Raw genomic sequence first — 27,719 nt, 5'->3', positions numbered from 1 at the left:
ACAATTCATTCGCCTAGACAGCAGCCTCAACTGTGAATGCGGGAGCATGCATGCACGCGAAGTTTGGCTTATTCAAGCAGCGAATCTGTATGTGATATGAGGTTTACAGCCGCATCCTGGTAGAAGGCTTATCAAGGCTGTGTGCAGGACTTCGCGCCGATCATATTTTTCCTGGAAGCTAGATGCTGCAGTTCAATGTGTAGAAGTATGCAATGAGGTAAAACGAACCCCTTTTCAAGGCAATGCCTGTTTCACAGTACCAAACATAAACCTCAACTACTTCATTTTTTATTTTTACATCTCCAGAGGAGCAAAACAAAAATGACCTATCACTCGGACGTAATAATCTCACCTGCCTGGTGACGATATGGGTCGTAGCAGGCAATGAAGGGGAAATGGATGAGACACAACGGGGCTACAGCTGTAATTAACTTTAATTTTAAGGAGATCACAAAGTAAGATGATCATTGATTCGACCTGCCACATTTCTGAAGATGGCTCAAGCAGTGTTACGCCAAAGCATCTGCATGATAACAGGCTAACTGGACAGAAAGATTTATACTTAGCTGTTCCGTAAGTGTGTCTCAATTGCTGGTGAGACTTAGACCAGCCACGAAATTCGTAAGAGAGATTCGCGCCTAAAGCATGTAGACATAAGTCCGAACCGACTAGGGACATGTTTCCAGTTTGGGCATGCCAGCTGAGCTTTCAGACGCGAGCGCGCGCACACAGACACAAAAGTAACCTCTGGGATGTATATATATGCATATGCGTATATATACGTGCCTACGTTCGGTGTCTACAATTAATATTGTTCTTACTATTGTCATTGCCGAAGTTGTGTCTTTTAACTACGTATGAATCAATAATAAACTCTGGCAGTAGCACCGCGTCTAGTCAGGGACAATTCTTCAAATTTGTCTCTGTTAAGGAGTATAAGAGCCGTCTCTTGTCCTTTGTAATGATCAACTAACCCTCCAGTTTAATCTACTTAATCAACATCTGCGATCTAGCGATTGCAAGATGCTACATAAACACTGGTTTCAAGTGGAAGTGCAGCTCAATGGCCCTGGTGTCAAAGTACCTTACGGCCACCTGCCTCCTCAATCAGGACCGGAGGAAAGCTCGTTTGCTACTGAGAAATGTACTAAACTCTCAGGAAATGTTATCATAAAAGCACCATGTGCAGTTGTCGGTGATGATAGCCGAACACTTTTCGATTCAATCAAATGTATTGAAGTCGCGTTTTTGTGCCACAATTTCGTGACCGGTTCCAGCTTTGACAATTTCTTTCATGTTGTTTTATTCAAGCAGAATCTTTTGCTATATACCGATCATCAGTATAAGGAGCAGCATTCGCAAACCGTGACTACGTCAAATCGGGATTCTATTCACGCCGCGCTGCCAGTCCCATTGAACGCGAAGACCATGCAAATTCCTTTTCAGTTTAAATTACCCAATTGGCTACCACCGTCTATAGCGACATCGACTCTTAAAATCACTCATACGGTATCAGGGAGCATCAAATATAAAATTCCGAGCCGATCGCCGATAGCGAGGATAATTTTAGGAAAAACGCTATGTACAGCAGAATCTGAGAAGACAATAGTTCCTGTGATGACTATCAGTCATCCGGACTTGTCTTTGAGTGATGGCGTGGAAAGCACATACGCTACAGGGTATTCTAGCAGAAGCTCTCGATCAAGACTTTACACCAGTATGGGCGGTGGCCGAGCTAGACCTGAATTCGCGTGGAGTGTAACTGTGCCAGATTTTGCGGCGTCCGAAACCCATATCCCTGTGAGTCTGAAGTTCACAGTCTTGCGCCCCGGAGTGAAAAAGTCATTGTTTGTTGACTCCATCTCGTTTGGTTTGGTGCAGGAACGACAGCTAAATCGTCTGGCGTTCATAGCAAGCAGTAGTCATAGTCTCTGTTCATATGGAGGGAAAGGTGTGGTACGAGCTTCACCGAAGTTAAAGACGACGTCCTTCATCGCGGATACGTGTTCTCAGGAGGCATCCTCTTTGCTAGAACGAAAAGGCGCTTCAAAGAGCGATGTCAAACAAGACCTCTGGCAGTATGTTCTAGGCAAGGCAACAAATGTTGGAGGCGAACTGGTGCCTGCTCAAAAGAAGAGCTCACAGACTAAAAAGGATTATCCAGTGTCGTCGCTTAAAATTGACTTCCTACCACCACCTCCAGAGCATGAACTTGGCACAAAAGGGAATGAAAAGTTCCCATACGATCACGCGTTAAGTGATGATTGGGACTACGATAGCGACGATGAGCCGCAATGTCGACTGCTTGACTTGGCTATAGAAGATGAAAACAGTACGGAAATCACTTATGCTGTCAAAGTTTGTCTGTCATTACGCTCAGCGAAAAACCTACTGCCTACATCGGATTCTCCAATATTGAATGTTAAGCACAAGGTACGGGTCAAAATAAGGCTGGCGTCACACAGTAGCGGAACCAAAAAGCTGGTGGAGAAATACGTGATCATGGCGCCAATAATCTTAACAAACGGTGACGTCGAGTCTCATATTTCTTTACAGAATGAGACAATAGCTACCTCCTTTTCTCGAGAAACAAATATGGCAAACAGATTTTCTTCAGATTCTGCTCACTCTCACGGATCAAGTTTGCCCTCACTTTCAGTATCAACGTCATCTACAGATAGCAACCTCCGGCCAAGCCGCGCAAGTCGGGGTGAACTCATAACTTATGAGGAGCTCGTTGATTCTGAAAACTCTGGTCTAGAGCGAGAAACATCAGAACAGTTGCCGACGTATGACGATGCTGTCTTTGAAAATCAAATAGTACATGTCCACGGGCCAATTTCGCGTACTATTAACAAAAGTCAGGCGAACACAACCAGCGTTTTTCACGAAGACTACACATTTATGTGATACCAGCCAGGTCTTTCTGTTGCTTTTTTTTTTTTTTGTTTCAGCTAATGGCGTTTTGATTATTGAATGTAACTGCATTAAGGTGTTCAATTGTGTTCATTTGCTTGCATTGCTTGTTTGACTTTATGGAAACCTGTACTCTCTAAATAGTCTCCACGGCTACTGTTCAGGTTACGATCTCGCACTATTGCTAAGTCTATGAGGAGTTCAAAATCTTCCTCTTACTGATAATAACTGGCGCGTAATTGTTTTGAAATCTATGTTCATTGATCACTAAACAGCCGCTTACTCTGGCAAGGGAAGCTGATGGACGACATGTTATGATGCGTCGGCCTCTTCACTAAATCTTTCAGCATCTTGTTTTCCGCGGTCAACATCAAGTATGTAAAATATCGGGATGGGGATCAGTAGAAAAAAAAATAGGAAGAAGAAGGTATAACGAATATTGTGTGTTCGGTCAGTGATAAATCCGGTTATAGCAGGACCAAGTACTGAGGATCCTTTGTCTGTGACAGCGTATAATGAGAAAAAAGTAGATTCCTTTCCTGGAGGGATCAAGATACTGAAGCACGATCTACATACGCTAGCCATTCCCCCTAATGCAAACCCGTACACGCAAGCAAGAACATACATCTCCCAAGGGTGGTGTAGTCCTATGCTCTTCGTCGTGAAGCCGATGATTCCATACACCGGTATGACTGTGATCAATACAACTATTGAAACAATCAGCATGTTGGGCTTTAAGAGTAACGGTAACTTTCGCGCTACCAGACGACGACATCTCGAAAAAACCCGTGAATAGTAGATAGAACAAGTTTTCAGTCGTTGACACTGCGATGATAGAGCATGCAACACAGCATGAACGCCGCGCGTATTGTTGTCGCCAACATGAGCTGACATTTCGACACTTCTCAAAGATGAGATATCTTCATCGCCGTTTTCTTCAATAACATCAACATCTGGGCTAGAAGCTCCCGAGTTTGGAATTGACTCGGCAAAAGCTGAGAGATGGCTAAATGTGATAGCTCCGAGTGTTCCGAATACCATGGAAAGTATTCCTATTGATGCTAATGCAGCTGGCTGCATGTGAAGCTCCGTTTTCGCGAAGAGAATAGACGTCGTGTTTATTGTAGTTGCGCAGTCTGAGAGTATAAACCAACCAAAAAGATATAGCGCTACGTCTTTGAGCTTCCTAGCTTCTTTAGCAGTCCAAAATAAAGTACGCCAGGCATAAACGACATAATTTCGAAACGCGCGGAAGATATTGTCATCAGACTGTGCTTCATTGAACCGTAGTTTTGGGCCTGGTCTCGGACGCATCCATAGTGCTGTGGGAATACTGAACACACCCCACCATACACCGACGAAGCTAAGAACTACTTTGAGTGATAACATAGTTGAACCTGTGGCCGCAATAAATACTATACCAGCCGTCTGCAATATGAATGCAGAAAGATAACCAGCAGCAACCCCCATTCCAGAAAGCCGATTCGAAACTTGTACGGCCTTTAAAGACTGCTTCCCATTCAGTTGTCGTTCTGGGTCAATTGATGTCGAGGGAAAAGACTCGAAGGCGTCCGGTAGACTGTCTATCAGTGGCTTATTCGTATTAAACGAAGCCTCTGGTAAATCTGCTGAGAATACACCGCCTCCACCAAGCCCACCAATGGGTGCTGAGTGCCTCTCGGTGGTAGTAATCGCAGTAAAAGATCTATGTTCAATGGATTGAGAGTTCAGCAGGCCAGCAGATGATCCCACCGATCTGTTTGACTCTTGAGATAAACGAACATAGCTAGGCACAAGAAGACTGCTGTCCGCCCGCATATCAAAATTGTCAGAAACCTCAGGATGGTTTCGCACGAGCACAGGCAGAAATGCGTTACCACAGACTGCGACGGCTCCGAATGCCACATTTCCGACGATAGCTAATAAAGCCGCGAAGTAATACGTCGACGGAGACACGAACAGAAACATCATCGTAGACGCTGAACCAAGGGCTGAAAAGAACAGTAACAGAGACTTTCGAAAACTCCCTCGGTCAGCGGCCCCAGACATTGATATCACCACCACCGCCTGTATCAAAACACTGAAAGAGAATGTATATAGTGCAAAACTCGTTGTATCGACATACATTCCTAAACAAGAAACGACACATTTGTCGTCACTATGATCCGTGTGTTGCACACTACCGGTATTTTTGGGTCCAGCTCTGCACGGCGTTTGTAGATCGGAGAGTAGCACTCCATTTTCTCTCGCAAGCTGCTCCAAAAGGATAGGAATATAAATACCGACGGCCCCGACTGTGAATGGTTCAGCAGCCCAGGCGTATGACAGCCTTTTGTTATTAGTATTGAGATCTCTCACAGTAGCACTCACCAGCCCCATACTTCCTTCTGGCTCGTTGGTCGAGTATCCAACTGTGAGATTGTAGAAAACGAAGTCTGAATAGGATGGAGAGACAAATCCTCGTCGTCAGTGATAGTCATTTCCTTGACGAAAGAGCACCTTCGAGCGCTCAGAAACCTGTCGAGTAACAACCCCCCTAGTCCGTGTAGTTCAGTGTAATTTCAAATAACACATCAAGGAAGTCTCAAAATCGCCTCAAATCTCTCAGTCGATGCTGTGAAAGCCAAACAAACCAAGTGTCCTTTTTCTTCAATGCGAAATTCTATAAGTTTGCCTTAAAACACACAAGAAAGAACCGGGATCTGATGTTGGGTGAATGACGAAAGTCTCCACTGGCCTTGGCGATATGCGAGCATATGTGGAAAAACGTTATGACTACTAAACTCCCAGCCAGCCGAATGACACAATCGTTGCAGTCCGCTCGGAAGGTGGGACGCACTCGATGTGCACTCAGAAAAGTAGCTAGTGGCTTTGATTCACGCCTGCTTGATTGTACCGTCCTTGCTAACTACATGTTATGCCACAAAAGCGTTTTCAATCCATCCCAGCTATCAGAATCACGATATAAGTACACCATGCTGCCCCTTAAACTGGGTTGAAGAATGTCATCCTCAGTCGCGAACATGTACATTACTAGACCCCAGCAAGTGCTTGCAAAAAGACACCAAACAGCATCTGGTGTTGCGTTGGTGGGTAAAAAGCGATTCAAGCTATTACGCTTCACCAGACCCTTTGCTATGCCCAGAATAACTCTAGAGAAGACGTAGAGAACGATCTGCTGGTTCACACCAGATTTACCTCCCCTTCCAAACACGTAATACCCTCCAAGAAGGCCGGCAATAAATGCGTTGCTACCTTTATTCGATCCCGGAGTTTTGGTCGCTTTACTAAGGGCCAACAATATCGCTTTGTAAATAAACACGAATGTACCAAGATTGATTGCATGCTCCTTTGTGGCCGACACAACCATTTGAAGCTTTCGCTTGAGAGATCCCCGTCGGAACAACAATGCTGTGACCAACGCATGACTGAACCGAACCTTCGCACCATACACGGCTCCTACATTCGTTAGATCAAATTAACCAGGCTCAAGCAAACCATTTCTTGCTCCCTTCACAAGCGTCAAGAAATCATGGTAGTCACCAGAAGTGACCACACGGTCTAATTTAGACAGGATATCCATTTCGTGAAGTCGGATCCAATTGCGAGTGACTTAAATCAATAGTTGCGTTGGAAACTACTTCCCCTCAATCCACTTTCACGTGAGAAATTGATGTTCCTCTACGAAAAGCAAAAATAAAAAAACTTCGATACCGGGAATCGAACCCGGATTTGCCCGGTGAAAGCGGACCGTGCTGACCGTTACACTATATCGAAATGAGTTAATTGTTGTGTCTGTTTTTATGCCTATATTGGTACGGAATGTGATGAAAGATCGTAAGCACTGCATTTCTTCGACAAGCAGTCCGCCCGATTGTGCACTGCTTTATCGGAGCAATGCTCTGCGGATAGAAATCCACTGCCTGTTTCTAGTATACCAAGAAATGCGGTCTCGCGGTATGATTTGCCTTAAGGGATCTGCTGCACAGCTCTATCAATCTCTCTCGGCAAAGATCGCAAGATCCAAGCTGTACACTTTCCGCCGTCGATTTTCACGCATCGTGATGCTAGAGATGGTCCAAACAATGGTGCTCGCTGGGACGACGCACTAGAGGGCGCGGCGGTGTAGTGAAAGATATTTTTTCATCTGCACTACTCGACATATATACATACATAGCTGGTTGACCTTACGCGCACAACCGCAGCCGCCTATGGCTCTGTCAATTTGACCTCCTTTCAGATTTATTTGAATTTCGACATCGCAGCCTCTAAGCGTTTTTTCCGCTCTAATTCTACAAGCTCGATCGACTTCTGTTCAAGTTTCAGTTCCTCGATCGTCTTTTCGTCGAGCGGTGGGATCGGGACGTCGCCAAAGTCGTCCACCCCAACCGCAGTAGCTGCAAAATAATCTATAGTTAGGGGGCACCATAGAATATACCTACATATGCTTCCGATGACAAGAGCGACACTTATGCCCGTAATCGTGTTGTTCCTTTGATATCTGGCGCGAGCTCTCATGAGAGCCGGAGTCATTCGATAAGAAGAGTCCTGGTAACCAGACAGAGGAAAACTGAGACGTTAGTGCTTGAATAAAGCGTCAAGATACTTCAAAGCCTCTGTATTTGGGCCACTAAATATCATTATTTACGCACATGTGTTTCAATCTCATGATTCCTGATAATTTATACCTGAAATTCTTTCGACGAGGAAAAGTAGTACTGCTATTTATTTTTTCAAGTCGTATTACATAATACTTCGCATTAACTAATATCATCGACCATATGACAAACAACACAGAAGCATCGCCAGAGGCAAATCGTGATATCTCACATGGCCCTCGTTAGTCCTCCGGGCGTTTCATTTCAGTAGAAGATTTGCTTTTGTGCTATTATCGATTACAATCTTCTTTTGCGCTTTTTTAATGGTACCCGATGCGTGCCGGACCGAGATCGCACATCCAACCCCACATAATTCTCGAATCATCGTAATTGCTGACCAAACTTTGCGGTACTGATCCCTTGAAACCCTTATAACTCCAGAAGATGTAGCATTTGAAAAATATTTAACTACTGGTTAGTCAGCGTTGGAGACGTACAAACCTTGCAAAGAAGATTTGATAAGACCGAGACCTGTGTCTCCATATGTGAACTTGATACTAGACTGAACTGCTTTCAATATCGCGTTTGCATTGATAACAGCTTGGCTTTCGTTGATGTAATGGCTGGGTGATGGCTGTCCGTGAAGCTGGAGATATCTTTTGCCTACGGAGTCGTTTGCTCGTCCTCCTCCTGGTAGCAAATCCTCATCCTCGGCCGCTCTGATCGGTCGACTATCAGGTGGTGAGTACTCCACATCAAAGTACAGGTATCTGGATTTAAATCGTACCATTCATAAACAATACGTGTATGTGCAGTTTCAATAATTTTCCTCATCTCGGTTCGATATATTTTGACCAGCGTCAGGGTAATACATCAAAAGTTTACATTATCCTCATTGTGTACAGCATATGCAGTTTTTTAATCAGTTTATTGTGAAACCACTGATGTGTCAGATTGATAATTTACAGCTCGTCGTGCTCATCCGCCACATCGGGAGCGTCTTCATACTGCTCTGACTTCAGAGCATTGATCGCGTTCCCATCGACTGAGAACTGACCATTCTCCTTGATGAAGTCGGCCAGACCCTCAACCGTCCTGGGACCGGTGTATTCAATCGGGTTTTCCTTATCATTGGCAGGGAACAGCTTAATAGTAGGGAACCCGCGAATATCCTCAGGAACATCATTGTTCGGAGTGTCGATTTTGGCAATTAAAACCTTCGACTTGGCGTCCGCATTGTTCCAGAAAATAGCTCCGAGCTCTTCGTACTTCGGAGCAAGGTTCTTACAATGTCCACACCAGGTAGCATAGTACTCCACTAGAACATCTTTGGTAGAGTCCATCACGATCTCCTCATAAGTGTTCGCAGTCACAACGATAACCGGTCCTTCTTGCACTTCAGGGGCCTCCTGACTCTTGATAGTAGGCTTGATCTCGCCCTCGATAAACTTCATGATAAATTTATCCAGATCTGAGGCAGTTATTTCTTTCGTCTGGTCAAAGGTGTACTTCAAGTTCGTTTCAACATCTTGGATTGCGAATGCAGGCCACTGCTGCTTCAAATTCAAGTTATCAGCATGCTGGCCGAAGGCCACAGCATCAATAGTTGCGATGTTCACTTTTCCTTTGTACTTCTTCGCAATAGGAGTGAGAGATTTGATGAAGCTCTCCTTTTGCTCCGAGGTCTCAACGAAGATGTAAGCCAACGGGACACCGGATTCGATGTATGATAGGTAGGTCGACGGTCCGATTTCACCCATCAAAGGGATGGACTCTGACTTCGCGAACTTGATCAGATTGTCTGCACTGAACTCTCCGGAGTAAACTGCTTTGCCATCATCAAAAGACTTGTAAACAATGACTCCCGGAACCTCGGCGACGCCCTCTGCTTTCGTCAACTCAGCATCGGAAATTGCGCCGAAAAGAAAATTGTCGCGGAGAGATTCCGCTACCTTTTCGAAAGTGAAGTTAGACTCTTTATCCGAAAAATAGCCGACAATGACGATGTCATCGGCTGCCTTGAAAGAATCCAGCTTTTCCTTGTCGGCGATGACGCTGACAGCAGGAAGCGATTGCTTAACCATGTAAGACACTATAGAGTCTGACTTGCGTTGGCCTCCATACGGAGAAACAGACTCAGGACCGCGGAAAACCTTTAAAGTCGGGAAGCCTTCGATGCCGTGCTCACTGCACAACTCAGAATCAACAGTACAGTCAATCTTTGCAAGGGCGATTTCGGAGCCCTTCTCTTTCAAAATGGTAGCTGCCTGCTCATATTCAGGAGCCAGTGCCTTGCAATGTCCACACCAAGGAGCAAAAAACTCAGCTAACACGAGCGGGTGATCACCGATGAAATCATCGAAGCTCGCTTTTGTCAGCGTGAAGACGTCCGACGCGGCGGCATGCGCAGCCAATAGAGATACGATGGCGGTCGTGAACAACTTCATGGTAACCTTTATCATTGTCAATCCATGTTGCAAGATAGATTGCACTTCTCCATACCTTTGTGCCCGAAATATCGACGGAATCGATTTTGTTGGAAGCGTATAATTGATGATATATACACAGGAGAGAGAGAACAAGTGGCAGCTTCAAAGTGTTACCCGGACCAATCGATGACGCAAACTATCACGTGAGACTGATTAATGCTTGTGCGACGAAGTTTAGCGACAAATCACCCACTGACACTGGCAAATTCCGGTATGTCAAGCTGTCTTTCGTCTCAGGATTGCAGAGAAAAAATTAATTAGCTACAGGGTTGTACGCAAGCATATGAAAACCAATTGTGTTTAATTAAATTACGGCAGCTTGGCCACTATGTCTTGACAACCTATGTCAAAAGAAATATAAACTGCAACTAGAATCTAACTGTCGACACTTCTGCTCATGCCATGCAAAAGTCATTAGTAAGGCGATTAATTAGTAGTCGTGCACACTTATTGGGTAAGACTGCCACTATGAAGTACTCGAAACGCGATAAGCTTATCAATAGTCATGTGACACCGCAGGTGCAAGTAACTTATGCTGTCGGTTGTATCGGAGTGCCACTCCTGGGAGCTACCAAGCTGTAGCAACGGCCCTATACAGAACGGAGGCCATCTGTAAACATTCTCCTAGCGTGTTGACTGGGGAAAGCAAGTGCACTTGGTCGCTATATGAAATCTTTTATAAAGTACGTAGGCCACCACCATCTCTTGAGCTATTTAGTGAAGATACACTATAGCCACCCTCTATGTTCCAAAACAGAAACTAGTGCTGCATTATAATAATTGTGGTAGTATGAACAAAAGCGCATCTACATTTGGTAGCTAGACCTCTCCACTCTTTAACAAAGGGTTCTTAGCAATACATGAAATCCCAACAACCGTAAAATAGACATTACCTCAATTTTATCTTGCGTGGGTTCTTCATTTCCGAAGTTACGACAGATCTATTCCGACAAGGCATAGAGCGAGCATGCTAACGAAGAGGCAAACTCTACTGCGACTATTGATGACTAGGTCAGGAAGACTCTGTAGCCACCAATTAGTCTTCTAATATCTACAGCACGCGCAAAAGAGGAGGTTCCCGACCCCAGATCGCGCGATGAGACATAATGAGAGACTGGCCAGTGTTCGAGACGGGAGGGCAGGCCAAAACTTATCTCAATCTGTTCGAGCTGACAGTCAATTTACAACAACCGAAGACAATACAGCTTTGCCAGTAGGCGTATTGCCTTCGCTCACTGACCGGCGAGAAAGAGGCGAGAGTCTCGCTGATATAAATATCTTGGACCAGTCGAGCTTGGAAGACAAGGGCCTAGATATTTCCAAACCAACATTTCTACGCCTGAACACTGACAGTTCTGTTATAGCAGATTATCATGTGCAATCATCATCCGTCAACAACAAATCTACAGGATCTGCTAGTGCCCACTCAAATGCAGGTGCACCGTCTTCATCATTATTTCCTTCAAATATTACAAACAACTACATTCTTCCCGGAGAGCACCATCCATCCTCGCCTTCAATTGCCACCTCAACGCGTCCTACGAGTAGAAGGACAATTCAAGCTTGCGAAAGATGCCATAAGCGAAGAACTAAATGCGATGGAAGATACCCTGAATGTTCTGCTTGTGCTAAAGCATCAGTGAAATGCCACTATGCTTCAAACAGATCAGGAGCTGTACTGTATCCCAGAGGATACGTAAATGCACTCGAGAATAGGATAAGCTGGATTGAGGGACTTATAAAAGATCAGTTTCCTCATATCAAGATATCTGACATTGCAACTGGGACTAAGACCTATTTAAACAGGCCTTTCTCTACCGAAACAGCATCGCAAGTAGTCCTCAACAAGCAAGAGAGCCCGGATATTATGGACAGAACCGACAATGAAAGACCTAAAGCTATTAACGATGTGCCCCCAATTAAAGACTCTCACGTCAGCTTTAGGGTCGGGCCAGAGCATTACTATTATGAAGCGTTCAGAAATCCGACAGAAACAATGGACGAGCTATCTGTTCACGTCGGTTTTCTATCCTTGGGTTCAACGGCTGAGCAGAGTGTCGTCCTAGATGCGCCAGCAGAGCCCAGATATATTGGATCATCAGCTGGCCTTGCGGTAGCATATAATGTGAACCTGCTTGCCAAAAGTATGGGAATTGGCCTTCCCTTGGTACCTACATCTCGACTACGTGCGTCATATAATCAACCTGCTCAGCTTGATGATCTCCCCCATCCAGAGACAATGGAGCAAAAGGTATTTCTTGAAAACACCCTGCGCGGAAAGGCTGCTCCCATGATTCGTCATCCTCGTGGCCCCGAGCAGTCGCCAACATATAATGTCTTGCCAGAAGACACACCAAGACCTCAGACGGCAATGAAAGTGGAAGATGTGTTCACAAGCACCACAGGCACAGCCGCTTTAAATGTTGAGCCTTCCGATAATTTCCCGCTAGATCATTTTCCAACATATGATGTTGCTCGAAAATACGTTTCATTTGCATTCGAAGAGATCGTGTTTTATCCTTTTTTGAATTCAGATACTTTCATGCTGTTTCTCGAAAAGTCATACGAAGATGAAACTAGACCATTTTTCATGAACGCGCCAACATGGAAATTTACACTCTTTATGATGATGGCCATAGGTTCTGCTGGAAGCAAAGAACGAAGACTTTCCAAGAAGTATTTCATCTTGGCTGGTCACTATGTGCCAAAAGTATTGGCACGAGATAATATTAGAGCTATCCGAAGTCTCATGCTTATTACTATATATTCGCTCTATGATCCCGAAGGAGCCAGCGGCTGGCTCGCACTTGGCTCAGCTACAAGGATCGCACTGGGACTTGGCCTTCACAGAAATTCATGCACTGAAAATTTGAACTTGATCAACCAGGAAGTGCGAAAAAGGGTGTTTTGGAGTCTATACGCTCTTGATCGGGTTATATCGACTGTTCTTGGCCGGCCATTATCAATTCAAGATCGTGATGTTGATGTCAATCACTTCATCGACGTATGCCAGGACCCAGAGCTGACTGGAAACCATCCCTCATACTCAAAGCAGTCGACGCAGACGTTTGCTGATGTTTCAGTTGCACTTTACATGGTAAAACTGAGACAGCTTTCTAGCCGCATTCTTCTTAGTATCCATCATCACACGGTACTGTCAGCCCCTCATCCGCGGGAGTCGCTCCTCGAAGAGCTGCATCAAGCTCTAGACAGCTGGAAATCAACCCTGCCCCCCATAAGTATCGCGGAAGAAAAAACTAGACTTCGGATAGAGATAGAATATCATGAGCACCTAATGCTTTTGTATCGTCCCTCACCGTCCTTCCCAGAACCATCCTCATCGGCGGCTGTCATCTGCTCCAATGCGGCGTTTTCGGTCATCGATCTCTACGCGTCATTATACAATAATTGTGATCATTCTCTAACTTATCTTTCTCTCCGAGGAATGTTTGTCGCTGCTTTGACACTTCTCTGGGCGCATACAAGCTGTCGGAAACTACATCTACGGGTATTCTCTGCTCGTGCGGTGATATCACAGCTAGAAGTCTGCCTGAAATACCTAGATCATGCTTCAGAGTGGTGGAGTTTTGCGGAGGATTGTCAAAGACTGATCGGGTCGTTCATTGGGCTGGTGAAGGCGTCTGAGACGCCATCGCATACCCTGTCGGGTCCAATGGGTGATGCTTATGCGGCATCCACTATGCAAAGCATTTCGATTGAAGATGGAAATGAAGAACTAGATGGACTGCAATTAATGGAAAAGACACCCTTTAGTGAATCCGGCTTATACGGAATGGTGGCAGACGTATACGCAGAACTAGGAACTAAACCTATGGTGAAAACCCACACCCCAAAGTCGTCGATTCACACACCAGGTGAGGACTCCACGCCCAACTCGTCAACCAATAGCGCGGATTTCACTGGCCAAGTCATCAGTCAAACTCCGATAATCGACGCAAAGTACACCACTAAAATGGATCGTCCATATACGGGAACAGCGGCCGGAATATTTCCATACACTGTGGAGTCCAAGTGGCCAAGCAATTCCGATGGTACTACAGCTACCCAGACAGACCCTTTGTCTCTAAATCATGTTGACGCTGGGAACACGAGCCAGCTCTATATCACAGAGGGTGCTGGTGTCGGCTTCCAACTAAACAATGAGTTTCGGGCACAGTCGCGAATACATGCGCAGGCACAGATGCAATTTTTTGTTCAGTCCGGCCATATGCAACAATCTTTGATGCAGGATGCTGGTGCGACTATGACTTCAAATTCATTAGAGGACGCTTTGTATTCACAGAATGGATTTGAAGAATTTATGGATTGGATGTAATTGACTATGATTATTTTTGTAGATTTAATTCATAGTACGTTTTAATGGTTTAAGCAAGTTTTAATTTGGATATCCGTGAAGTTCTATTAATTATAAACCAGTTCGAGATCAAAATCAATCTCGCTACCTAAATGCCATATTGGCAGGATATTAAACCTATGTAAAATCAACAATGTACATATACAACAATGAATAAAGCAACATTACATCGACTATCTAGTCAGTCAATCAGCGCGATGGCGATCTAGTTATAAATGAAGACAACAAAAAATGACGTAACTCCTGCAAGTTTAAAATATGCGGCTCATAACTACCGCGAGCTTAAAATGATTTCGGGAAAAAAACATTTGACAAGTGAAGAAAAGGAGTGTAGAACCAAAAGACCGTTGAGATTAAATCTCTTTTCGAAAGAATGCTATAGATGTACGGATGAGAGAAAACGTCATTCTCATCCTCTATTTTAAGCTCAACTCGGAATGTAACTTAAAAAGCATGAGAGGGACGCTTATATCCCTTCTCGTACTTTGTGGCGATGGTGTTGAGCATGTGGGAAATTCGGTCGACATTGTCGCGAATCATGTTGTTGCGAAGATTTTTGACGAGATCCTTCTTCTCCTTCCAAACAGTAGGGTCAAGTCCACCAATGCGCTGCAGAACTTCCAACTCCGTCTCATCTTCACCTTGCAGCCAAATAGCCTCCATAGGAATTTGAGAGTGAGCTGACATGAATTTGCGTGAAGCGATGAGAGGGGTGCCTGCAATAAGACTGGTCGCAACCGTGGATGACGCCTGCGACTTTAAGTAGAACTCGCTACCTAGAGTGGGAATAATAGCAACGCCTTTAGACATCTCCTGGAAGAACTCATAAAAGTTCAAATTAGTGACAAAGCCGATCTTGGACTGCAAATTCTCGCTGAACTCCGGGATCTTTCCAGATCCGACTAATCTGAGATTGATATCGCAGTTTAGACGGTTATATTCGTTGAAGACCGCAGCATAATTTCTTCTCTCGGATTCGAACTTTCCAGGAATGACTGCGAAAGGATTCGAATTGAAGTCCAAGTTCTCAGGGGCAGAATACTCAAACACAGGGTGAAAAAGAAGAGGTCGGTAGACATGGTCCGGAGTGTTCAAATACTTCGGAAAGTTCACTCTAATAAAAGTGTGAACGTGTCTGGATAGGGCAGCAAAATGCCACTGACCCCTATCTATCCATGGCTTCATCAAAGCAATCTCATCTGTATACTGTGCCACATTGTCAACATCCCAAAGGTGTGCTTGGTGAACAATGCAAACCACGTGAGCACCTGCAATCAAAAAGGCATCAAGAGAAGCGCCTAGCTGACGCATATCTTCAGGGCAGGTGGTCAAGAAAACAACATCTGGGACAGCTCCAATTTGAGAGGGACGCACAGTTTCAGTTGTAACTATGGGGATTTCACCACGAGCAATATCCATAGCGTTTCTGATGCCCCATTTGGACATACCACCGTCAGTAGAAATCAGTGTGATGTTAGCATTCTTAATACGCTTGAAAGAATCGATAACAGGAAGAAACACTTCATAATGGTAATTCGGAGTGTTGACCAAGAAAATGTTCAGTTTGTGGTTAACATTTCCAACCATAGGAGCATCATTCGGTGCAGTGCTATACCCAACAGCCTTCCCGGTGGTATCAATACTGGGAGCCTGCTCACCACGAAAAAACGGAACCAAACCGTCGGTACTGAACAGCTGGTCATTCTTCAGAGAACCGTAGTAGTTTATCTTCGCAAATAGAGTGAGCAAATATAAAACAACCACTAATTCGGCCAGAATTCTCATATATTGGGCTTTGATAGGTGACTTCCACGACATTTTAGAAAAAACTGCTGGAATGTTCATCTTGAACTTTGAAAAAAAGGAAGGAACGCTCATATTGTCCCGTGAAACTTGCGACGTTCTTGCAAAAGAGAATGAATAAAACCTTGAGACGATACTTTTAAATAGCTAGAAAAAACAAATATGCATAACACGACTGTACTCACATACACGGATAAATAGAAGAACTACTTATTAGCATAGAGAGCACCAAAAGATCGCTTTTTTTTAAAATGCGAGCAACTGCTCCCTTATATATGTCTATGATTCTTTTTGGGGGGGGGGTGTGAAGGGCACTGAGCGTAGGCCGTTACATAAACTTTGCCTAGTGTCCTTGCGGTGGGTAAAAAATCATAAAATGAATACTTCTGCAGTGCGGCTTCCGGTAGTATGGCGCTAGAAAGCGTTGCAGTCTGTACTAACCAAACTTCAGCAGCTAGTAATGTTTTCTTCTGGAGCGCCCCAATTGAAAATGCAAAATTACTTGTACGGGTTTAGTCGGAGAATTCGTACGATATTTAAATGAACAAAGTGACAAATAGATTCCTGGCTTAGTTCAGTTCAGTATGCCCTTTGATTGGACCCATATGAGTGACAAAACCTTAAGCGTTAACCTAAACCAAAATTGTAGTTTTCCAAGTAAAAATGCGTAGATTTTTTTGACTAAAATATACGGTCTGCGCCAAATCATGTGGTATCAGGTGCTCTCAGGGCGAGAGACTCTGCCATACACGTGCAACTACCCCAATTATGGTTAGCGGTCATATGCTCATGACATTAGTTCTATGAACGCCCACCTCTATTTTGATTGTAAAAAAGGGCGGAGAATGTCACTACCAATGGTATTTAAGAATAATTTCGGTGTAAATTATCTACAGATAGGAAACAGTTTTGGTGATAAAAGTATGCATGAATGGCGAGCGTCAAAATGACATAGTCAATGCTTTAAGCAGTATGTTCTCGTAGGCTATGGAGGCTGCACATATAGGTGGCCTCCAAAGGTCATGGTTGGCAGCTTGGTTGCATGAGCGGCATGAACTTTTTGCCGATAGGGAATGATGCGAACATGGTGCCGTTGTGTGCATCCGCCCACTTTGGTCTACAATCACTCTTTGATGTCAGTCGGAAGCCGAATATGTACTAATTCGCAGTCGCCTGGTTGAACGCCGACCTTGCCGCCATTTTAAGACAGATGCCCACTTTATGGTACTCTGTAGCTAAGGACGCGCTGTTGGAAGCTAATCCAAAATATCAAGAAATATGGGTTTCTCTGGTCAAAGACAGTGTAGTCACAGCTGCAAGGGAGCATTATTCGGTTAAGACGTATAGTTATTATGGAAAAATTCCGGACGCAGCATCCCCGAACAATCGAAGCCGCAATCTCCTTTAAATTAGGCCTGAGATTTAGACTATCGTCAAGCTGTGAACAAGTATATGCCATTAAGCAGTTAGGTTTAGAGCCGAGATTGCACCAAGCAAGGCAGCATGAGTAGGAGCATGCCGCCAGAAAAGAGCGCCAAATACTAAAGCTTTTAGTTCTTAGCGTATGACTTGAAGTAATTAATGATATTGCGAGCACTACAGTAAACTTCATTGGGCCCACAAAATAAAGATCCCACAAAATTAGATTATTTGCTTGGTCGAGCATACATGTAAGATGCATGTTCCGAAGATATCAATTTAGAATGTTCTTGATTCGCACCCAGGAGCGCCTGAAGGAGCTCGCATAGCAAAATTGTATCAAGTGTAGCATATACAAAGCAAGAGATCTGTCATTGTAAGAACAGGAGCTGCTTGTGTGAAATGACATGCAAAGAAATTCGTGGAATAGAACTTAGGTGTGCATTTTCATCAGCTCTACAAGATCTGATTACGAGTGACGGATTATGCAAATATCTAAGTTCATTCGCTGTCAGTTACAAGTCTAGTGGCAGCTCTGTGCTTGACAGCATTGTGCTGTCGCTCCGAGCAGCCGTTTTGTCATTCATAGCTGCTATTGCTACGTAAGTTGTGAGATAGCTGTGATAATGTGATCATAGTTTCTCAGGATGTGTAGAGCTACAGCTATACTATATACTATCTACTTGCTTCGCACTAGCAATTGTCACATGAAAGTTTCCACTTCCCAAGCCGCCTTCCGTCATACCGGTCGCGTATGCAAAGTGGCATGCAAATTATTCGGTATAGTGACTCACTGCAGTTTCTATATAGTCGAAGTGCATAGCCATACATCTTCCTCTTCAAGACGAAGAAAGTCCAACATAGATAGTTTTCTCAGTCGAATGCTCATGAGGCGATCAGTTCAGGGGCAATCTTTAGAGGGGTTGTGAGGGGGGGCGTGGGGTAGGGGGAACAAATGGGAAAACTTTGACGGGGCCAGCCGTTGATCTTCAGCTCAGGTCGATTCATAAAAAAAGAACAGCCTTGTCCGACGAGTCCGGGCAATTATCAGATCCTATTTCCTTGCAAATATCAGATGTACCCAGTACAGTTTCTACACTCAGCCTCCTTTCAAATACTGGTCTTACACGAGTTTAAATAGAGACAAATCCATTGATGAATGCCCGATTCATATATTGTTTTACAAGCAGCGGAAAAAATGTTTCCAAACGTTTCTCCAGCGAAACAAAAGTACTCTATCGGTTCATTTTTCAAAGCTCCCTACAGACGACTCGCTTTAACGGTGCAGAAGTCAAAACATAGAGAGGACTTCGATTCTTACTTCGTCGATTATGAAATAGACCTTTCAAAGTCTCCGTTCCCGGAATCTTACGGGTGCTCGTGTTCCTCGTCATGTGTATGCTCTTATGCCTCCCCGACTATCGCCTCTCCTACAACAACGGTATCATCTCCATCGATATCAGAAGAACGATATCCTCCGTTACTCAGTCGGCAGTTTTCGAGATCACTAGAAGTGAGCGCAAAGGCTGCCAAAAGATCAATTGCTTCTCTTTCAAAAATAGCAAGAAATGAACGTACAAGTAACGAAGCACTAACCGATCCTAGTGATCCTGACTTCGCATCCATTAATAGCGACCGTGTTGGCACTGTAAGTGAGTGCGGCGGCGCTGTAGGTTCAGGATTTGCCATATACGACGAGGAAGTTGATAATGATAGCGAGCTTAAATCTTCCGTCTGCGAAAGCCAGCATGATCGTACACTGGAGGATCTCACGAACACTCCGAACAGAAGGGACTACATTCGAGAAACGTTTTACAAAAAGACCAGCATTACGGATGAACAGCAATATCAAACAAGGCGCCGGATCTCTATGCGAATAAATTCTGTAGTCATAGAGCCTAACTCAAACTTGAAAGTCACGGGCTCGCCAGAAATTTTGATTACTCCACCAGAAGATGATGACGAAGCTTCATCAATAATATCGACTTCAAGCGATGACATACTATTTGATAGATCTCTTCTTTCTGTCAGAACACCTTGGCATACGACGTCGTGTTCCAAAAATTTAGATTGCGAAGGTACGATGAACTGTCGCGGGGTGTTATATTTAACCTAGTAGAGACAGACTTCAGCGAATTTCGATATTATTTCAAATAACGGGCCTTTGATTTTTCGCCGTTCACACTAGCTTCTGAAGCCGGAACCTGTATCAAATTTTGGATATATGGTCATGGTTAAAATATCCACCCCAGTAACGTCGTCCATTTAGATAGGACGACAGCTGTCAGCTGACTAGTCAACTTTTTAACCATCAGGGGAATCGCTTGAATCGCCAATGAACACGGTGCCAGCTTGTAAGCCATCAGTGGTTCCAGAAGGATTTGTGGTCTTCGATAATCTACGGAGTTAATAGCCGTTAAAATTAATTTTGCCTTACCTCATCAGCAAGCTCTTCGAAGGGACCTATAACAGCAATACTCTTCTGTCCAGAAGATAGAACGGTGCGACAGTCCAAGGACATCGTCATGTTCTCCTCATCGTCACCCGTCAGCTGTAGAAGTCTTGATTCTGGCAAGCCATAGACGACTCTACCGACATTAGACCAATAGATTGAACCTGCGCACATGGCACAGGGTTCAAAATTTGTGTAGAGCGTACATTTCGCTAAGTAATCTGGCGACAGATTGGACCATGCCGTACGCACTATTGTGGATTCGGCGTGATTGAGCGTGTCAATGTTACCCTGTGTAAACAACACGTCGTTATCGGGCCCAACGATTATACACCCGAATGGATGTTTGCCGATGTTTTTAGCACGACGCGCAATTTGGATTGTCGTTCTCAAGTGAGCCCGATGTATTTCTCTTTCTTCCCCAGTGGTAGACATTGAGATAGCAATATGTGCAGATTTAGGTATATTTGTATTCGAGTTTGACAGGTGGGCTCTTATACTTATCTATAGAGCAAGCCAGACCTCCGGGGACTCGAGGTCCTCCGGGCGCGGTCCGTTTCAGGAAGTGGTGAATGGACACCACCACTGTTGGGAGTTCTATAGCTTCGGTTATCGCCGGCATTATAGCGTCTAAAATTTCCCAATCGGTAATGAGACTATATATCCGCCAAAATATAAGTTACCCTGACATATTGAAGCTCTCGGACTCCTGAGGTCTTCCCTATTCACACACATTTGAGCGGCGCTCCGAGGCAAACATAACGATTTCATTAGTGGAATGGATGATAGCTTTTAACGTCAGAGTGGTCATGGTTCCCGGTTGACTCTGGCCGACTTTGAAGGGCATTTCGTGTTTCTATGCATCCTTTGGCTCGCGACGCGTGAGGCACGCCTTGCGAAGTATCACTAGTCCGTATTGGTCCGGGTGTGAAAGAGCCGCTGGTTTATTTACGCGTTGATAATTTTTGAGGTCACCACACCTTAAGCAGTTGATGAAACATGAGCCAGCTGTTGGCGCAACGAGGAATCTGCTCTATTGCGCAGTTGAAAGATTATGCCGGGGATATAGTCAATGTTGCTGGAGTGATATTCTCCTTCAAACCGGCAGACAAATCGCGTTCAGGGCCAGGTAAATGATTCAGTTTTGGCAGGCTTCAGCGAATCTGCCATCTAACTAACGCGACAGATCATTTTATCTCGTTGATCCTCTCTGATCCAACGATACCATATAACAGCCCGAAAATGATCAATGTTGTCTACTTCACCAAAGATGAGTCCAATCTTCCTCCCGTGTCGTTTATAGGGGACTGCGTCATTTTTTATAAGATGAAGGTGGATGACGGTGTAATGTGAGTTGCTGACGTGCTAGATACAAGCCCGACAAAACTCATATCAATGCGTCAATACGGCGGCATCATGGTTTATGGTTCTACATCCTGACAAAACTGTTGTGACACCAGCAGCAATCAATGTAGATCGTACAGTGGATAGCAACAGTTTTGGTGATGGTGTTGTCATGGATTGGCAAATTTTAAGGCGACTACAAGAATGGAACGAGGAACAGGTGAGATCGGGAAAGCACAAGCCAATAGAGTATCAGAAACCCAGAGTACAAAGCATTTCAGTTTCTTCAGATTTCTCTGTCAGCAAGGAGGTTGCGCATGGGCGTCAAATATCCAATATGCGGAGGTCGATTACTACTACTGAGAACCCTTACAAACCCAGGCACCAAGGATTTTCTTTGATACGCGATGTGACAGTGAACAGTTTCTACAAAATAATTGCATATGTATGCGACATTCAACACGACAGCAAAAAGCTGTCAGTCCTGATTACAGACTATACTGAAAACTTAAGCTTGCCTTTGATGAATGACAGCGTTTACAAATCTTTAAATGGATCCATACCCGAGCGGAGAAATATAATGAGGGTCTTCATGTGGGATGCCAATCGGATCTTTGCGGAGCGCAATGTAAAACCAGGAATGATCGTTGAGTTTGGCAACATACGCATCAAGTTAGACGGATATGAGCATATCGAAGGTGCTTGTCATGGCAACCGTTTTTCACCAGATGAGGTACAGTGCAGAGTTGTTGGACCAAGTGATAGCAAAGTTTCAGAGCTGCTGCAACGAGGACAGCTACATAGCATGCATGGGGTAGAGAAGACTGAGGTTGCGAGATCTGGTCCTGGGACTATTGCCGATGTCAGCAGATCGGAGTATGCGTCCCTCTATGATGAACATGTGGAAGCTAATGCTACCCGAGAAAAAGTGTCTAATAGAAGGGGGCATCGGTCGGTCGACAGCGGCAGATATGTCACGAATGATGTGGCGGGTATCTCACGTGAGATGATTGATTTTGCACATGCATCAGTTGCTGAGTCGGATCGCTCAAATGTTCCATTGTCAGATCTGGGTACGTGAAAGTCGACTTCTCAGCTATATCAAAGCTGACGTCGTGTTAGTGGAATGCCGCTACAGATATATAACACCTACGCGTATCAAAACTATCAAAACGCTACCTCTACAGGATGTCAATGGTAGCTGCAACTTAAGGAAGTACCGAATAATAGGTACTGTCGTCAGCTGCTTCCCGCGTGCATATAATGATTGGCTACAGACAGGGTAAGCTTTTGACGCCTAGTCCCCCCCACTGATTGTTAGTCCAAATGGAGATTTGGAGTTTCTCTTCGCTTTGTTGTTTTCTGGTACCGACGGTGAACTGTTGCCGGTGATTTTTTCAGGTAAAGAGGCTATTGAATTTTTACAAATCCGTCCCTCAATGCAAGACTCGACCATGCGATGTATTGAACAGCGACTAAAATTCTTCGGGCTGCAAGACTCAATATCTCCCCGAGTGTGGGTAGATGTTTGTGTGATGGAATACTTCACCGGATCAGTCAACAGCGATACGCAGATTAACAGCAACACACAGACGAGAAGATGGAAAGCATTCGGAACAAGAGTCAAGTGTCAAGAGTGAGCTGCGATACTCAGCCAGTCATAGTATGGGGCGTTACACAGGGACAAAGTTGAATTACGTTTAAAATACACGCTAAAAGTACCTGGCCGACTGTCTGCCCTATAAGGCGCCATAGGTCACCTTCTGTAGTTATATATTCTCCGAATGTTTTTTCGGCAATGGCTTGCCGATATCTGAGATGGAGGTATTGTATAGCACTAGTAAAATAAGCTTTTGTCTCGATGCTTCGATACATAAGCTTTCTTTAACTCCCAGTACGAACGCACCGTTGCAGCACGTGCATTCTTTGTGCCGCGACACAATAGCGCGATAGAGCTGTACACTTGTTCACCCCCTTCCGATTCCCATGGATCTAACTATTGTCGGTTCAGGAACGATAGTTCATGGCTCCTTAGCCCTCGTTCTCTCTACGTACGCGAGGCAGTAAATCGGACGAATATCGCTAATGCCTTGGCGCACGGGATCGACAAATTAGTTCCCACATGCGCTACAAGTCCATTATGGAAACCGCGCTGGTGCCTTTGATGTGGTCGTCTGAACACCACCATGCAGGCGGCGTAGTTCTCGATCAATCAGAGCTCTAGAACAGGCAACATGGGCAGCCTATTGTTAGGATCTAAGTGCTTGGGAGGGTTAGAAGCTTTAAATTATACAGCGTTTTCTTATCGTTCAGCAAAGCTTAACAACAACGAAAGAGAGCAACATTTTCTGCGTACGGACAATGCAGCCTCGCACGAGACTAATAGTGCCGGTGCCAATAAATACAGCTGCTACCGCTGGCAGGATCTTGACACAAAACCAACACACTCTATTTTACCAGACCGCCAGACGCAAAAGCAAGACAGGTCACTATGGGCTCTCCAGAAGTCATCGAAGACCAAAATGTTGTTGAAGCACAGGTTAAAGAGTCTGAAATCGTTGTTTCAAAGAAAAGCAAAGTTGCCAGCTACATTTCTATTGCCTGTTCCGGGGCTGCTCTCATTAGTGATGGATATCAAAACAACCTGATGTAAGTTACTACTGACCTTTCCACTGACAGTGTAGGACCATGATGAACGTGCTCTTCGCGCTTGCGTACAAGACAGAGTATAACTCTACTATGAAGACGAGAGTGTCGAATGCCCTGCTAGTTGGTGAAGTACTAGGCCAGGTCTCCATTGGGTATGTGAAATATAACTGCGCGGCTCATGATTTAGACTCGTCTGCGATTACCTGGGCCGTAAATGTAAGTTCAGATATGATTCATACTGATTGAGAGTCGCCTTGGTGTCAACAACTCTTCTGATTGTCATTGGTGGTATCTTGGCCGCAGCTGCCCATGGATCCACGCCTACTGGAATGTTTTGGATGATTACTGTCTGTCGTGGTATTATTGGTTTCGGAGCTGGCGGAGAGTACCCTGCGTCCTCTACTTCCGCATCCGAAGCTGCTAACGAGGCTACGCCGAAGAGGCGCGGTCCTACCTTTATCATGGTCACAAACCTTCCACTGTCCTTAGGTGGACCTGTCGCCATCTCGATCTTTCTGATCGTCCTTTCAGCTGCTGGTCAGAACCACCTGTCGACGGTTTGGCGTGTTTGCTTCGCCATTGGCTGCATTTTCCCCCTCTCTGTATTTTGGTTTCGCCTACGTATGATGACTTCGAAGCTTTATCATGAAGGAGCAATTAAGAAAAACGTCCCCTACGGACTCACTATTAAGTACTACTGGAAGTCGTTGGTAGGAACTTGCGGTGCTTGGTTTCTTTATGACTTTGTGACCTTCCCAAATGGTGTTTTCTCGGGTGCTATTATCTCGTCTATTGTTCCTGACTCGGCTACCAATCTGAAAAAGACCGCTGAGTGGAATCTACTGCTGGGGATGATTTCCATTCCAGGTGTGTTCATTGGCGCGTTTCTTTGCGATAGAATTGGCAGAAAGAATACTATGATGCTTGGATTTTCAGGCTACCTGGTGTTCGGACTGATCATCGGAATCGCGTACGAAAAGATGTCCACCATCCTCCCTCTCTTCATTGTCTTCTATGGCCTGTTCAACTGCTGTGGCAATCTTGGACCGGGAGATATGCTTGGTCTGTTGTCATCGGAATGCTATGCGACTGCGGTGAGAGGTACTTGCTATGGTTTATCCGCTGCCATTGGCAAGACTGGAGCTGCCATTGGAACCCAATGCTTCACGCCTATTCAGAGCCATCTCGGAAAGAAGTGGACTTTTATTATTGCAGCCCTCTGCGGAGTTGTTGGGGTTGCAGTCACGTTCTTTTTTGTTCCTAACGTCACAGGAGAGGATCTTGGTGTTGAGGACAAAAAGTTTCATGACTACCTTACTGCTAATGGCTGGCAGGGTACTTACGGCGAGGATTCGTCATCATTTGAAGAAGATGAAAAAAGCTCTGTTAAAACTGAGCTTTGAGAGCTTTGTAGAATATGTCTCTTTACATGTAATTTGGTTTGTGTTATCGACTAATACAATTATTGGCAAAAAATATGCTTTCGTAAGTCGAATTCAGCAACACCGAAGGAGCGAGATATCGTGTCACACGGAATATAAGGATTGTATGCCCGCAGATGATGGGCGTGTGGGGGGAGGCTTCCTACTTGCTGCATTACAAAAAGCGAAGGTGGGGTATATCGATACGGCGGCATACATGCGACTGCTAGTGGGGGGATAGTAATATTTCTCGGAAAAAATAATATAGGACGTGGGGGATAAACGGTCCGACACCCGTTACCATATAATTGGAACCGAATGCGAGTCTCAGGCAAAATTAGACTAAGCCCAGGCTACAAGTTCTACGGCTACAACATTCCAATTGGCGAATAATACTTTTTTGTAAACAATGAAAATGCATCTCAAATTCCTAAAAAGTCCAGTACAAAAATATTCATGACGTGTAACCAGAACCCAACAAAAATCATGCCTTGGTACTACTAGTCTCAACCTCCGCGTCCTCCTTCTTCTCAATGTAAGCAACTTCGCCTTTGACAGAGGCGTCGTCAGTCGGGACGTGGGGAGCGTTGGCCTCATCGTACTTCGGGTGGAAGATCTTCAATGCCTGCTTAACAGGCAAAATAAGTCTGCCTCTGAAAAGCTGCTCGATCTCCTCAAGAGGATAGTTCTTAGTTTCTCTCACGAAAAACATGGAAGCAATGCAAATACTGTAGTTGAAAACCGCAAACATAATGAAAGTGCGCCACTTGATGTTCGCCATGGCAAGAGGAACGGTTCTGGTCAGGCAATAGTTGAACGCCCAGTTCGTAGCGATACCAATACCAACAACGTACGATCTAATTCTGTTCGGAGCGGTCTCCGAAAGATATGAGAACGGAATAGGACCCCATGTCATCGAGTAAGTGATAGCGTAAAGATAGACCATGACCATCATCGCAATAGACGCACCAGAAACAGAAGCACCAGCTACCGGAGGCTTGCAAGCCCAAATGATACCGAGAAGAAGTAGCCACGTTCCCATCAGACAAGAACCGATAATAAGCGGCGGACGACGACCAACGCGGTCAACAACAAACAACAGAGAAATCATGGAAAAGATGACCTTCAGGATTCCATAAATACCAGTCGCAAAAAGCGAAGAACTTGAAGAAGAGAGACCAATGTCCTGAAACAGGGTAGGCGCAAAGTAGGTGAACGTGTTAGTTCCGGTGAACTGTTGTGAGAACTCAATCCAAAAGGCAATGATAATCTGGTTTCTAAATTTCGGATTCATAAGCTCTCTCCAAGTTACACCCTCGCACTCTCTCATCTCCTTCTCATTCTGCTCATAGATTTCGGTGTATTCTGCAAGCACGTCACCATGGTCAATGCTCTTTTGCTGAACCCAAGCAAGAACCTTCAAAGCTTCCTCGTTACGGCCACGGGTAATGAGCCAGCGAGGAGACTCCTTCAAAAAGAGAGAGCCGACAAGAAGCAATGTTCCGAACACAAGCTGGAGAGCAACAGGAATACGCCACTGCAGGTGACCGTCAGGGGAGAGTCCCAGCTTGCATCCATAGTCGATCCAGTAAGAAGACATAATAGCAAAGAAAATGGTGAAGGCATAGATCATTGTCAGCTTACCACGAATCTCTCTGGGAGAAATTTCGGCAAGGTACGACGGCACGAGAATGGTGGCAGCACCAATTCCCAGACCTGAAATGATACGCCCAGCATACATCATACCAAGTGAACCGGTAGTCACGGTCTGAAGAACTGCACCAATGTCGAAAACGAAGGCAGCAAGACACATGGCACGCGTACGACCAATCCACTTGGCACCAATGGACATGAAAACGGTTCCAAAAAAGCATCCAGCTTGAAGGGTGGCAACAATGTTCGCCTGGAGGTTCGCAGAATTCGCGGCGGTAAACCCAAAGTCTCGCTTGAACGAGTCCAATGTGACGGCAGCGCCGATGAATCCTGTGTCATAGCCGAACAGGAATGCACCAATCGACGCAGTCAGTGCAATAAAATATAGACGGTAGTTAAACATGTTTGCGGTCCAACTCTTAAGTGCGAATGAGTTTCTGGTGGAGGAATTCTTCGCTTTATATAAGTGGTAGCAATTTTTAAGGTGTCCGAGCAAAATCCGAAGTCATCCTAACATTTGCTTGAGCATATGACATATGTATCATGTGTTGGATGGAATTCAGTTAGTCTTGAGGCGCGTTTAGACTCTCCAGTTTGTGG

General features: G+C 44.9%; 14 protein-coding genes and 1 non-coding gene across 15 annotated transcripts; 5 read left to right on the top strand and 10 right to left on the bottom strand.

The window, feature by feature from the left end:
- The first annotated feature begins 851 nt into the window (after positions 1–851).
- V1510DRAFT_208973 (uncharacterized protein) lies at positions 852–3,112 on the top strand. Its single transcript, XM_066930463.1, has one exon. It carries the CDS (start codon positions 1,024–1,026, stop codon positions 2,908–2,910), a length of 1,887 nt encoding a protein of 628 aa, XP_066787699.1. The 5' UTR covers positions 852–1,023; the 3' UTR covers positions 2,911–3,112.
- A 116-nt stretch (positions 3,113–3,228) lies between these two features.
- V1510DRAFT_368068 (autophagy-related protein 22-like protein) lies at positions 3,229–5,396 on the bottom strand (the record flags this gene model as incomplete). Its single annotated transcript, XM_066931339.1, has 4 exons — positions 3,229–3,648; positions 3,868–4,544; positions 4,695–5,245; positions 5,287–5,396. 4 exons carry the CDS (start codon positions 5,394–5,396, stop codon positions 3,229–3,231), a joined length of 1,758 nt encoding a protein of 585 aa, XP_066787698.1.
- Positions 5,397–5,650: 254 nt separating this feature from the next.
- V1510DRAFT_420258 (Tim17/Tim22/Tim23/Pmp24 family-domain-containing protein) lies at positions 5,651–6,693 on the bottom strand. The gene is made up of 2 exons (XM_066934428.1): positions 6,415–6,693; positions 5,651–6,375 (listed from the first exon to the last, which is right to left on the bottom strand). Exons 1-2 carry the CDS (start codon positions 6,497–6,499, stop codon positions 5,825–5,827), a joined length of 636 nt encoding a protein of 211 aa, XP_066787697.1. The 5' UTR covers positions 6,500–6,693; the 3' UTR covers positions 5,651–5,824.
- On the bottom strand, positions 6,622–6,693 carry V1510DRAFT_t193. Its single transcript has one exon. It is a non-coding gene; the product is annotated as a tRNA-Glu (tRNA).
- A 348-nt stretch (positions 6,694–7,041) lies between these two features.
- On the bottom strand, positions 7,042–7,621 carry V1510DRAFT_420254 (uncharacterized protein). The gene is made up of 3 exons (XM_066934427.1): positions 7,569–7,621; positions 7,359–7,486; positions 7,042–7,325 (listed from the first exon to the last, which is right to left on the bottom strand). The coding sequence occupies exons 1-3, from the start codon at positions 7,583–7,585 to the stop codon at positions 7,159–7,161; spliced, it is 312 nt and encodes a 103-aa protein (XP_066787696.1). The 5' UTR covers positions 7,586–7,621; the 3' UTR covers positions 7,042–7,158.
- A 152-nt stretch (positions 7,622–7,773) lies between these two features.
- On the bottom strand, positions 7,774–8,304 carry V1510DRAFT_368063 (ribonuclease P/MRP protein subunit; the record flags this gene model as incomplete). The annotated part of the gene is made up of 2 exons (XM_066931338.1): positions 7,774–7,982; positions 8,016–8,304. The coding sequence occupies 2 exons, from the start codon at positions 8,302–8,304 to the stop codon at positions 7,774–7,776; spliced, it is 498 nt and encodes a 165-aa protein (XP_066787695.1).
- A 172-nt stretch (positions 8,305–8,476) lies between these two features.
- On the bottom strand, positions 8,477–9,961 carry V1510DRAFT_426796 (thioredoxin-like domain-containing protein; the record flags this gene model as incomplete). The annotated part of the gene is made up of 1 exon (XM_066935176.1): positions 8,477–9,961. One exon carries the CDS (start codon positions 9,959–9,961, stop codon positions 8,477–8,479), a length of 1,485 nt encoding a protein of 494 aa, XP_066787694.1.
- Positions 9,962–11,537: 1,576 nt separating this feature from the next.
- V1510DRAFT_346125 (fungal-specific transcription factor domain-containing protein) lies at positions 11,538–13,547 on the top strand (the record flags this gene model as incomplete). Its single annotated transcript, XM_066930818.1, has 2 exons — positions 11,538–11,752; positions 12,089–13,547. Coding segments are annotated over 2 exons (1,674 nt in total), but the record flags the coding sequence as incomplete, so codon positions are not given.
- Positions 13,548–14,580: 1,033 nt separating this feature from the next.
- Positions 14,581–16,572, bottom strand: V1510DRAFT_202196 (uncharacterized protein). The gene has a single exon (XM_066930462.1). The coding sequence runs from the start codon at positions 16,254–16,256 to the stop codon at positions 14,823–14,825; it is 1,434 nt and encodes a 477-aa protein (XP_066787692.1). The 5' UTR covers positions 16,257–16,572; the 3' UTR covers positions 14,581–14,822.
- A 494-nt stretch (positions 16,573–17,066) lies between these two features.
- On the bottom strand, positions 17,067–18,307 carry V1510DRAFT_420234 (uncharacterized protein). The gene is made up of 2 exons (XM_066934426.1): positions 17,351–18,307; positions 17,067–17,316 (listed from the first exon to the last, which is right to left on the bottom strand). Exon 1 carries the CDS (start codon positions 17,860–17,862, stop codon positions 17,401–17,403), a length of 462 nt encoding a protein of 153 aa, XP_066787691.1. The 5' UTR covers positions 17,863–18,307; the 3' UTR covers positions 17,067–17,316; positions 17,351–17,400.
- A 252-nt stretch (positions 18,308–18,559) lies between these two features.
- Positions 18,560–20,044, top strand: V1510DRAFT_420232 (uncharacterized protein). Its single transcript, XM_066934425.1, has 2 exons — positions 18,560–19,678; positions 19,720–20,044. Exons 1-2 carry the CDS (start codon positions 18,760–18,762, stop codon positions 19,755–19,757), a joined length of 957 nt encoding a protein of 318 aa, XP_066787690.1. The 5' UTR covers positions 18,560–18,759; the 3' UTR covers positions 19,758–20,044.
- Positions 19,963–20,487, bottom strand: V1510DRAFT_426794 (cytidine deaminase-like protein; the record flags this gene model as incomplete). Its single annotated transcript, XM_066935175.1, has 2 exons — positions 19,963–19,998; positions 20,038–20,487. 2 exons carry the CDS (start codon positions 20,485–20,487, stop codon positions 19,963–19,965), a joined length of 486 nt encoding a protein of 161 aa, XP_066787689.1.
- A 282-nt stretch (positions 20,488–20,769) lies between these two features.
- V1510DRAFT_200710 (uncharacterized protein) lies at positions 20,770–22,940 on the top strand. The gene is made up of 6 exons (XM_066930458.1): positions 20,770–21,181; positions 21,239–21,384; positions 21,422–22,469; positions 22,519–22,678; positions 22,737–22,797; positions 22,843–22,940. The coding sequence occupies exons 1-5, from the start codon at positions 21,052–21,054 to the stop codon at positions 22,786–22,788; spliced, it is 1,536 nt and encodes a 511-aa protein (XP_066787688.1). The 5' UTR covers positions 20,770–21,051; the 3' UTR covers positions 22,789–22,797; positions 22,843–22,940.
- A 522-nt stretch (positions 22,941–23,462) lies between these two features.
- Positions 23,463–25,699, top strand: V1510DRAFT_200838 (general substrate transporter). The gene is made up of 4 exons (XM_066930459.1): positions 23,463–24,045; positions 24,081–24,197; positions 24,233–24,261; positions 24,295–25,699. The coding sequence occupies exons 1-4, from the start codon at positions 23,888–23,890 to the stop codon at positions 25,446–25,448; spliced, it is 1,458 nt and encodes a 485-aa protein (XP_066787687.1). The 5' UTR covers positions 23,463–23,887; the 3' UTR covers positions 25,449–25,699.
- A 163-nt stretch (positions 25,700–25,862) lies between these two features.
- On the bottom strand, positions 25,863–27,538 carry V1510DRAFT_420223 (general substrate transporter). The gene has a single exon (XM_066934424.1). The coding sequence runs from the start codon at positions 27,520–27,522 to the stop codon at positions 25,951–25,953; it is 1,572 nt and encodes a 523-aa protein (XP_066787686.1). The 5' UTR covers positions 27,523–27,538; the 3' UTR covers positions 25,863–25,950.
- Between the last annotated feature and the right edge of the window lie 181 nt (positions 27,539–27,719).

Source organism: Dipodascopsis tothii (genome assembly GCF_038497935.1).
Source record: "Dipodascopsis tothii strain CBS 759.85 unplaced genomic scaffold V1510scaffold_25, whole genome shotgun sequence".
NCBI lineage: Eukaryota > Fungi > Ascomycota > Lipomycetes > Lipomycetales > Lipomycetaceae > Neoaidaea > Neoaidaea tothii.
This window is presented reverse-complemented; position numbering and strand designations above follow the sequence as displayed.

Coding starts and splice junctions, on each gene's coding strand:
- V1510DRAFT_420232 (XM_066934425.1), top strand. CDS start 18,760: ATGCCCGATTCATATATTGTTTTACAAGCAGCGGAAAAAATGTTTCCA. Junction 19,679..19,719: donor CAAAAATTTAGATTGCGAAG/GTACGATGAACT, acceptor TTAACCTAGTAG/AGACAGACTTCAGCGAATTT.
- V1510DRAFT_420223 (XM_066934424.1), bottom strand. CDS start 27,522: ATGTTTAACTACCGTCTATATTTTATTGCACTGACTGCGTCGATTGGT.
- V1510DRAFT_200710 (XM_066930458.1), top strand. CDS start 21,052: ATGAGCCAGCTGTTGGCGCAACGAGGAATCTGCTCTATTGCGCAGTTG. Junction 22,470..22,518: donor TGTTCCATTGTCAGATCTGG/GTACGTGAAAGT, acceptor ACGTCGTGTTAG/TGGAATGCCGCTACAGATAT. Junction 22,679..22,736: donor AATGATTGGCTACAGACAGG/GTAAGCTTTTGA, acceptor GGAGATTTGGAG/TTTCTCTTCGCTTTGTTGTT.
- V1510DRAFT_420258 (XM_066934428.1), bottom strand. CDS start 6,499: ATGGATATCCTGTCTAAATTAGACCGTGTGGTCACTTCTGGTGACTAC. Junction 6,376..6,414: donor TGTGAAGGGAGCAAGAAATG/GTTTGCTTGAGC, acceptor TAACGAATGTAG/GAGCCGTGTATGGTGCGAAG.
- V1510DRAFT_208973 (XM_066930463.1), top strand. CDS start 1,024: ATGCTACATAAACACTGGTTTCAAGTGGAAGTGCAGCTCAATGGCCCT.
- V1510DRAFT_200838 (XM_066930459.1), top strand. CDS start 23,888: ATGGGCTCTCCAGAAGTCATCGAAGACCAAAATGTTGTTGAAGCACAG. Junction 24,046..24,080: donor GGATATCAAAACAACCTGAT/GTAAGTTACTAC, acceptor CTGACAGTGTAG/GACCATGATGAACGTGCTCT. Junction 24,262..24,294: donor CGATTACCTGGGCCGTAAAT/GTAAGTTCAGAT, acceptor ACTGATTGAGAG/TCGCCTTGGTGTCAACAACT.
- V1510DRAFT_420254 (XM_066934427.1), bottom strand. Junction 7,326..7,358: donor TCTTGTCATCGGAAGCATAT/GTAGGTATATTC, acceptor CCCTAACTATAG/ATTATTTTGCAGCTACTGCG.
- V1510DRAFT_420234 (XM_066934426.1), bottom strand. CDS start 17,862: ATGCATCTTACATGTATGCTCGACCAAGCAAATAATCTAATTTTGTGG.
- V1510DRAFT_202196 (XM_066930462.1), bottom strand. CDS start 16,256: ATGAGCGTTCCTTCCTTTTTTTCAAAGTTCAAGATGAACATTCCAGCA.